This window comes from Amphimedon queenslandica, unplaced genomic scaffold, assembly GCF_000090795.2.
Source record: "Amphimedon queenslandica unplaced genomic scaffold, v1.1 AMPQUscaffold_11502_Cont14702, whole genome shotgun sequence".
Taxonomy (NCBI): Eukaryota; Metazoa; Porifera; class Demospongiae; order Haplosclerida; family Niphatidae; genus Amphimedon; species Amphimedon queenslandica.
The window spans coordinates 1-9,924 of record NW_003548256.1 but is presented as its reverse complement, the minus strand read 5'-3'; the positions used below and the strand labels follow the sequence as shown (position 1 = coordinate 9,924).

Below are 9,924 nucleotides of genomic sequence, written 5' to 3'. Positions count from 1 at the left end.
GGTCCTGCTACTAATGGAGCTCTCTTTCCTTTCTTCTTCACTGGTGTATTGGTTGGTGTCATCTTGGTACTAGTAACTGGATTAGAGTATTTTTAAATAATCGTCTTTTTAAAGAAGGAGTGAAAGGATTTCTCCTCCTCCTAATGTTTCGTGGTATTGAAATCTGTAATGGCGATGATGATGATGATGATACTGTATAGTTACTGTCTCTCATTATTTTGAAATGGCTCGATCTGTCGGCGCTCGTTAAAGCCTCCGCTCTAATGCAGTCCTCGTTGACACATAAATCAGCATCAATATCAAAATCAGTGATATTAGCATCATCGTCTGATATCGGATCAACGTAAATTGACGATGAGGTCTCTCTTGATTTGCTCTTCAAAGGTTTCAAACTCGTTAATTTCCAATAACGTGTGGGCAGTAATATATAAAACAATCCTTTCGAGACTTTGACACCTTCCGTCACTTCCAGTACCAGTTCCTGTAGGGCGTGGTCGGTAGGTGTGGCCAGTCCCAATAAATGAATGAGTTCCCTGTATAAACTAGTGACTAGTCTTAGCTGATTATTAATGACTAGGCCCTCCCTCCCTCTACATTGTCGACAGTGTATTTTCAATAATGGCTCCACAAACTGACACTCGTAGCAGTAGCATTTTCTTCTGTCGGTCGATTGGGTTTCGGGGTTTGGTGAGGGGCATGGTTAATGTAGGCGTGGTTGCAGTTTAATTTAAAAACTCCCGAGGCCATCCATTGCAGTATTTCTTGTTTAAATCTGCAAATGCAATTAGAATCAGTTCAAACTTTCTGCACAAGATAAGGATGAGTATAATACATCCTTATAAAAGTGACAGATTCTTTACATTTCATTTTTGACAAAATTTGGCCAAGATCCTGTTCAGGGGAGGACTTTTCTGAGTAGCTTTAAAAATTCAATTGTGATTGAAATTGGCTCAAACTTTCTATGGTTATGAACTGGAGAATTTTCTTTTTCAATTTTGACAAAATTTGACCAAGACCCTGTACCTGTATTGTGCTAATTAATTTAATTAAGGAATTAAATATGGACACGCAAAATATATTTAGAAACATCTCAAGCTGCATGATCAAGACACACATCAACTACTGACATTATACAGTTAATAAAAGTATCAGCTCTTTCTGCTAATGACTGGCCTGTCTTGACATCAAATATTTATCATAATTTGCTTTTGTCATAGAATTTTGGAGCAACTTTTAAAATTTTTGTAAAAAATCTCAAAATCAATAATTAAAAAAAGAATAAAATGCCTTTTTATTTGATTTTATTCCTTATACTTGTCCATTAGTGTATCAGCTAGTGCAATAGTTCTTAAAGTGTCTTCCTCTCTCAGTATATCTATGAATATACCAAACACTTTTTCATTCATACGAATAGAACTCAAAATGATGTGAAGCAATTCATCCATTTTGTCATCGTCAGTTTCTTTAGCAGTTATTTTCCTTTTCTCTCTTGAATTTACAATTTTGTGTTCTAGCAACTTATCAACTAAAAAGTTGATATCAATTCCACAGTCCTTTATTGATGAAGTACATTCTGTCATTACTCTATGAGCAATATCACCTCTAAATGTACCTATTAATGTGTTATTAAAATCAGTTACTCTTATTAACTAACTGTTTGAAGGAGGAGGAGGAGCTGAAGGAGGTGATCTGTTGTTAGTAACAGGATCTATTTAAGAGGATATAAAAACAATGCATTATGATTACATTACCTGATGATGATTTTGTTTTTAATGATCTGTTAATAACAATTTCTTTTGATTTCTGTACACCTTTCAATGGTACAGAATAACTCAAGTTAGGTACAGTATAGGGACTATTCTCAGCATATATTGATACCAGGCAAGATGGAGGAATTGTAGTACAGATGTCACCAAAGCTTAGTATATCTTCTTCTTCAATCTATTTTACAAAAAATGATCATTTTTATTAGAAAATGAAATAAATTACTTGACAAGGCATCAAATGTGGTTTAATTTTCCATCCAGTTATTAGCTCTGTTTGATGCTTATCATTAAATATTAATTCAATACATCCTTTTGGTGAAGAAGTGAGTTTGAATTTAATGCTTTGATCAAACTCTGGATGAGAATGTTCTTTTCTAATGTACTATATAAAAATTAAAATAAATAATAGAAAAATGAAACAATATTAATAACACAAAATAATGATATTTACATTTACAATACCTGGCGTAAAGGATTCAAATCTTTTGCAGCTGTAAATATCATTAAATCTCTACTCTCATCTCGTTGATAGAACACTTGTCCAGCATACACTGTAGCTTCAGGTATACCAGTGGAATGAGTGGATACAGCTGTATAAAGTAAAATGATAGTGATTATCAATATTTGCATGGCTGTTCTTCACCTTCTTGCTTCAGTAACTTTGATTCTGATCCTAGAAGAGCATTGCCATGCTCTTCTTTCTGAAGATCAATTTGTTTTTTGTTATTTTCTTTTTGCTGCTGATGCTCAACTCCTACTCCACTTGGTTCTCCTTCTTGTCCTCCTGCTCCTTGCCCTTCTTTTTGTCCCTTACCCTCATCTCCTGAGTCTTCATCTTCCTGGTCCATTCCTCTCTTCATTCCTACCTCCTCCATTTTCCTCTTCTTCCTTCCCAACAATAGCTAATTGACAGAACTTGCTTCGTTCAATCCATCCATATCTCTGGCATGCTGGAAACTCCCCTCCTTCAATTAGTGAGAACTGGTAAGGAAGACTAGCTGTGTGAACTGGAGCAACAGCAAATTTAAGATACTTGGATAAAGAAGGATCACTGAGATCAATACAGTGTTGCATTTCTATCCTCAGTGACTTGAGGAGTGGACTGGTTGATATTGCATACACTGCACTGACTAATCTAGTATTATCAGGAAACCTATAAAGGAAATAATGATTAAAATTCATGTACATGTATATATAATGTATAGTGGGTAATTTTTATGGGATAAAGTTTTGTCATTTCATGCATCAAAAAATGAAATTTGGTATAAAAAATTATTATACTCATTATTTAACTGATCTAATTGTTAGAAAGCAAAATTTTAAAGGCAGTAATACTTTCTTCACTAGACAAATCAAGACTAAATTATCAATTGTTTTCCCTGACAATAATTACCCAACATGCACTAACTATACAGACATTACTACATGTACAGTATATGTACTTGAAGTGTCCTCCTACAAGAGCTAGTACTGATACTTCTACAGTCTCTGATGCTGATAGACTATCCTCTGGTACACTAATCCTCAGTCCATACTCCTCCCAGTTCATCAGTTGAGGTTTGTCTCCTTGAACTAAGAACAACTTCTTCCCTGCTATTTGGCACTCACTCAGACCTTCCAAATTATCTGTATGTAATTATGCAGTTACCATAATATTCAACAATATAATATTGTTTGGCTAAAATTTTTAAAATGAATGAATTGATAAATGACAGAATAGTATTTAAACTGATTGGTTTGTCCTGCTCATTCAAGAATGCAGTGAGTCCCAATTACTCAACATGGTATGTCTACATGTATTGTACTAACCTTGTGATGGTACAAGGTAGTTGAACTGAACCTCTTTGTCAAGAACTGTAGCATAAAAGTAAAAGTAATGATAATAAATAATAACTGTTTTTGTTTTTTTGTTTTTGTTTATTTTTTGTTTATTTTGCTCCTTTTCTATTTCTTTCTTTTGAGTTCTCCCTCTTATAATAATAATGATAATAATAGTAATAATATATTAATAATAATAATAATTATTATTATTATGTTATTATTTTATAATTGTTATTCTTGTTATTGTTATTATCATTATTTATTATTATTGTTATTATTAATTATTATTATTATTATTTTTATTATTATTACCACTACCATCATTACCATTATCATTACTATTAATAATAAAAATATAAGGACAGGTTAGAATAAATTAGGTTATGTTAGAGTAGGACAGATTAGGAAATAAGAAATGAGTCAAGAAGAAAAGAAGATACAGATGAAAAATTAATCTAAATAATAATAATGTAATTAATGTAGCATGTATTATTATTATTATTATTGTTATTATTATTATTAATTAGTATCGGCATCAAGAGCCTATTAGTAACATAACACTTTAAAATTTAAAATGTTATTATTATTATTATTGTTATTATTATTATTAATTAGTATCGGCATCAAGAGCCTATTAGTAACATAACACTTTAAAATTTAAAATGTTATTATTATTATTATCATTATAAAATAAATATTTGTAATAATTATAATATAATTTATTGAAGAAAGACACTTGGTACTCAGATGTGTTACAGTAATTAATTAGTTAATAGTGTGTACATGTATGTTTATGTAGACATGTGTTAATTAGTATACTTGTTAATGAAGTTGTGTTATTAATTAGATTTAGGCCGTATCTTTGTTAATTTTTGTAGCTCGCCCTTGAAGTTAGCCTCACGGTTACCGTACGGCTATGACATTAGTCTGGAGCAAGCCTTATCTTTGTTCAATGTTAGTTACAATTGAGCCTTATGCTCTTTGTGTTAATTTTATATAAATGACTGATTTTTGTAAGCTCAGTGTGCTATCATTTTTTGAGTTTAGTGATCTTTTTGAAAGCATTAAATCTAACATAATTATCTTTTTTCTTCTTGTCTTTTGTGTGTTTTTTGTTTTGTTTTTTTTTCATTTAGCATTTCATTTATCTTTTCAGCATTATGTAATATCATTTTGTGTTTATAACTACTCATGATTCATTCATAATTTCATTATTCATTTCTCCTCATTGTCATTGTTATTACTGATTGCTTTCATTGTTGTTTTGTTTTTGTGATTTGATTCTTTTCCTTTTATAATAACAATAAGTTTTGCTGATTTATAAAAAAAGAATTTTTCAAGGCATTGCAGCCTTTAAATAGTGATTAAATTAAAATACTGGTACACAATAATCTGCAAAAAAGGTGAAAGTATTGCTCCTAGTAATTAGTAAAGCCCTAATGCCGTACTCACTGTCACTTGTGCAGTAGTAAATTCATGTAAACATTAAAAAGCCTTAAAATAAAGGCTTGTCTCAATAATTATAAGCCAATACAAAGTATAAGAAAACCATCAAATAGAAGCCTATGTACAAATTAAAGATAGGAAATAGAGCATGGGCTATTAGTATAGTAGGTTAAGCATTGAAACAAGACCATAACATACCTGACTGAGTGATAGTTTTATCACACTGACCTGATACTTTCTTGTGACTTTTGAGCTGTAGTAAATCTAATTCTTGTTGAAGATCATCAATCTTTTTTTGTAGTTCTTCTTTCTCTGTTAGAGCACTTTCTTTCTGTTTCATTAAACTGGAGGATGTCTGTATCTGTTCCTGTAACTTCTTTTGAAGTTTTTGAGTAAGTTCATTGTCTTGCCACCATTTTTGATGTTTGTCCATGGTAGCTACAATGGACATTATTAGTTGAAAGTATTTATGAAAGAAAATTCATGTTTCTTTATACAATGGTATCATTAAAAGCTATGCAAAAGCTCTACACAAACATGTTCATGCATACATATTACATATTAAAGTTATTAGATTTAGCACTGAAAGGTGATTTTACAAAATTTAAATTATTATCAACCTGCAATATTGACTTCATCATGTATTTATGTACAAACAATCTCACCGGCTATAAACTATACTTTATAGCAGGAAATTTTTGCTGTGTGCTAATTTTCAGTATTTTGTTTAGCCAAATTTTGAACAAAAATTTTAGACAATGAAATTTAAACCAAGTGGGCTTGACAGCTGTGAATAATAATATAAATCAATGAAAATATTTTGTAAAATAAACAACTTTCTGGCAACAGCAATTTTCTGCTATATGACATATACCAGTACATTAATGTAGCAGATATTATCATACCTGATATTGCAGAGTGATCAGTAGGTAAAATATGAACTGTAGAGTTCTGCCATGGTTCTTTATCAAAGGGCATACCAAGACTATTGACTGTACTAGTGGTAGCTGGTTTAACTACAGCTGTATTTTAAAATATTATACAGAGTTAATTATAATGTATTAATATTTATTAATCAAAATTTAACTCACATCCAACAGTGAATGTTATAAAATCATCTTCATGATTAATGTAATGCTGAAAAACTCTTTTAAGTTTACTTATTGCCATTTCATCCCATCTGTCGCTTAGCTGAATAACGACTGGTTTTGTTTGATCGCTTAGTGGTTGGTGAGGCTGCTGCTGGTAATGATGACAATTTTTCTTTGATTGTTGATTGTATGTGCTTCAATTGTGATGATTCTGAGAATTTTTTAACACTATCAATGTATTCAGCTAGTTCAGTTTGAAGACTATCTGATGAGGGAATAAAACGATATACTAAACTTTTGAGTAGCCCAAAATTACAGAAGTCGCAATGAGGTTCAATGGCAGTAAAAATTGTGCTTATGTTGATTTCTGATAACTTTAAATCTTGCCCCAAATATTCTTCAGTATGAATTGCAACATCATCTACTTTCAGTTTGTCATTGGAAACAAGTTCATTAAAATGCATTCTTATTTTAGTGACAAGATCAGTAAACTGATCATGTAGTAATTCAATTCTGAGGGCAACCTCTTCCTTTGAGCTGAGTTGAATTACGGTGGGAATAGAGTGGGGCTCAACATGCATTAGCTGTGACTGCAGGTGTGGCTCCTTATCTTGCAGTACTGTTGCTGTTGGATCATGTGGAGCTGATGATGAATTTTGAGATCGACTTGGCTTAGGTGCTGGTGGTGGAGGTTTTTTAATTATTGATGATCTGTGTGGTTTAGGTGCAGTTGGAGGAGGTTTCTTAGTTATTGATGATCGGTGTAGGTAGTGTTTACGTGGCATTGGTGGAGTTAGTGGTGCTTGAAGTGCATTATGTGCTATTGGTGGAAGTTGTATTAGTGATCGTGGACGTGGTTTAGGTACCGCTTGTGGAATTTCAATTTTTATAGTTTGTGGTTTAAATGGTATAGATAATGATCGTGGACGTGGTATAGTTTCTGTTAGTGAAGGTTCTTGTTCTTCAATTAGTGATAGTGGTCGTGCTTTCTTTGCTGACAATGGTTGAGGTCGTCCACTCTGTGATAATGATTTTGATTCAGGCACTATTGATGGAGATTGTGTGTTTTTCAAAAGTGGTGGTGGCTCTTTTGCTGTTGACAATGGTTGAGGTCGTCCACTTTGTGATAACTGTTTAGGTGCTATTGGTACAGGCTTTAGTGGCAAACCTATTTAGAGTAATGTGTGACACCTATAATCAAGTGCTAAATTGCCAAAAATAAAGATTTCATTACAGTCTAAATGGCAGTTTTCCATTAAATTGCAAAGTATAAATACAAATATTAATTTGGCAAATTGCTATCCTGTCTTTTCCTCTCTAAGCACTCTTAGCTTTTTAAAAATTTGCTCTTAATATATGCTGGACTTTCAAAGTGCCATTTTTTAACTACCTGTATTACATGCAACTCTAGTTTTGTGCAAATTATAATAGAATCTGCCAATCACAATTTTATTGCCAGTTTTTAATTATTATTGGTGGTTTTATTATGAATTGAAAATTTGCCAAATTAAATTCTCTGCCAAACTTTCTGGCTAAATGGTATTATTTGTAATTAATGTTACCCTTTTTTTCAGAAGGTCTGTTTTTATGCAACTGTGATGGATATTCTTGAGTTAGAACAGACATTCCTTTATTTGCATTTCTTATAGTATCAGCATCAAGCCGTGGTAGAGACTCCTCCAGTTGTCCTTTGATTGATGACTCATGAAACTGTATTAATTTAGATAATTTTGGTTTAGGACCTTCAATCAATGGCTTGTTTGTACCAGTAGGGGGAGCAAGTCCTGTTAAAAATAATTTACAATGATATATTTGCAAAATTTTCAATGCCTGCAAATTTTGAAAATTTGCATAAAAATCCTTTTTGCCAATCTAATTTTTACAAAATTACACTACTATTTGTACTGTAATTAACTGATTTTGTGGGATTAATTTTTGCAAATTATTAAAGAATCACAAAGTCTGTGAAATTTACAGCCCAAAATTTTGTGCCGTACTGTATAATGATATTCATTGAACTAAAATATGAAATACTATTAAGGCCCCGTTTACACTAATCCATTTTCTAATGTAAACTGAGAATTTTTGATTCTCAGAAAAAATGCATCGCCTATCCAAAGCAAAATGAAACCGGATACCAAAGTGGATACTTTTATAAACAAATGATAAATCTTATGAAAATGCAACTGCTGGATTAGTGTACACCTGAAATGAATAGTAGTAAAACAACCCTGATCATTGAAGCGGATTAGTGTAAACTGAACCAAATAGTTTTCATAACTTATTACATTCCATTGTGAATCATAGTAACAGTAGTAAAACAATTTTAATTGTCCCTTAGATGGTGATTTATCATTGTGCCACTACTATACTAATTTCTTATATTATGTGATCAACCACTAATATAAACAAAGGCAAATCAAAACCACTAACCCTGTTAATCAAGATGGTTTAAGTCTTTTGCAGCATGATACAGGTTGGCTGCTTAACAGTCAAAAACTGCAAAATTTGAACCACAAATATTAATCATCAAATTAAGCTGCTTTAAAGGAATTGAAATGCTTTTCTCCACAACATTAACCAGCAAGTCTTACTGTACTCTTATTTGCCATTCAATTTTTAGGCCTTTCTACTCTAGCGCATCTCATGCACAAAACAGTTTGAAACTGGTTCCAATCATTCTATACATCTGATGTGCATTTGCTTCAAAATGCATTATGTACCAGTTCAAGTTACATTACAAGTGTAGAAAGGCCTTAAAATATTTCTCATTGCAACTTACACTACTCCATCATAATTTAATGTCAGTAGAGTATGCGAGAGCACACACTCACTCACACACACACAACACAATACAATCAGTGATATTAACTTACTCTCTTTATCTAATTTGTCAGCTGCAGCATTCTCTTTCATAGATTTAAGAGCATCTGACAGTGAGTCAAAGGTAGCTCCTCCTTTACTGTCAACATTATCAGCTCTGGACAACCACTGGGAGAGACATTCCATCAAGCATCGAGATACATCACCAGGATGATTCCTTTTAATGGCGTCCAGTGTGTTCTTGTGTAGTCCTAGTTTAAGTCCTAGTCCCTTCCATCTCTTCTGAGGGAAACCACATCTCTTCAACAGGTTAAGTACATCAATAAGTTGCTCTAAAATCATATTCAATGATACATAGATAGTTAATGAACATTACCAATAGTCAAAGGAGAAGAGAAGAGACTCAGAGAAGAGGAACAAGAACTGGTTTTAGTTGCCATTGATCAAAGAACAAGCTAACCGGATGCAAACTTTGCAAAGGAATAACAAGGGAGGGGCTCGTTTAGATCTAGTACAGACATAGTATAGACTTAGTAACTCTAATATCTATGGCACAGATGAAGAATAACTAAATGCTATTAGTATACATGACAAAACATTAGTCTATTTATTAAAAGGGTTGCAGCATCCTTTACACCTGCACTTAATACAAGGTAACTCGTTATAGAAACAAGGACATTTCTTCTTCATACAAATAAGATGTCCGTATATAACACCTGGATTAGTACCACACCTACAGTTATACTTCATTTCTCTCTTAACCGACTCAATCTTCTTCTCTTCCCTTTCAACAACCAATCCTTCATCTTCAATAGGCCCTGCTACTAATGGAGTTCTCTTTCCTTTCTTCTTCACTGGTGTATTGGTTGGTGTCATCTTGGTACTAGTAACTGGATTAGAGTATTTTTTAAATAATCGTCTTTTTAAAGACGGAGTGAAAGGATCTCTCCTCATCCTAATGCTCAATGATATGAAAT

At 32.4% G+C, this 9,924-nt stretch overlaps 2 protein-coding genes across 2 annotated transcripts; both read right to left on the bottom strand.

The window, feature by feature from the left end:
- Positions 1-1,295: 1,295 nt before the first annotated feature.
- Positions 1,296-2,730, bottom strand: LOC109589246 (uncharacterized). The gene is made up of 6 exons (XM_020005355.1): positions 2,410-2,730; positions 2,229-2,356; positions 1,990-2,148; positions 1,752-1,941; positions 1,655-1,708; positions 1,296-1,612 (listed from the first exon to the last, which is right to left on the bottom strand). The coding sequence occupies exons 1-6, from the start codon at positions 2,639-2,641 to the stop codon at positions 1,302-1,304; spliced, it is 1,074 nt and encodes a 357-aa protein (XP_019860914.1). The 5' UTR covers positions 2,642-2,730; the 3' UTR covers positions 1,296-1,301.
- Positions 2,731-6,199: 3,469 nt separating this feature from the next.
- Positions 6,200-9,903, bottom strand: LOC105315197 (proteoglycan 4-like). The gene is made up of 4 exons (XM_011409749.2): positions 9,324-9,903; positions 9,001-9,279; positions 7,687-7,908; positions 6,200-7,292 (listed from the first exon to the last, which is right to left on the bottom strand). The coding sequence occupies exons 1-4, from the start codon at positions 9,385-9,387 to the stop codon at positions 6,205-6,207; spliced, it is 1,653 nt and encodes a 550-aa protein (XP_011408051.2). The 5' UTR covers positions 9,388-9,903; the 3' UTR covers positions 6,200-6,204.
- Between the last annotated feature and the right edge of the window lie 21 nt (positions 9,904-9,924).

What these genes read in the sequence shown, in the direction of transcription:
- LOC109589246 (XM_020005355.1), bottom strand. Translation starts at nt 2,641, where the DNA reads ATGGAGGAGGTAGGAATGAAGAGAGGAATGGACCAGGAAGATGAAGAC. An exon ending in CACATTTGATGCCTTGTCAA is followed by an intron (nt 1,942 to 1,989) that starts GTAATTTATTTC and finishes TTTGTAAAATAG; the next exon opens with ATTGAAGAAGAAGATATACT. An exon ending in TCCTCCTCCTCCTTCAAACA is followed by an intron (nt 1,613 to 1,654) that starts GTTAGTTAATAA and finishes ACACATTAATAG; the next exon opens with GTACATTTAGAGGTGATATT.
- LOC105315197 (XM_011409749.2), bottom strand. Translation starts at nt 9,387, where the DNA reads ATGGCAACTAAAACCAGTTCTTGTTCCTCTTCTCTGAGTCTCTTCTCT. An exon ending in CTCTTCTCCTTTGACTATTG is followed by an intron (nt 9,280 to 9,323) that starts GTAATGTTCATT and finishes ATATGATTTTAG; the next exon opens with AGCAACTTATTGATGTACTT. An exon ending in TGACAAATTAGATAAAGAGA is followed by an intron (nt 7,909 to 9,000) that starts GTAAGTTAATAT and finishes TATTTTTAACAG; the next exon opens with GACTTGCTCCCCCTACTGGT.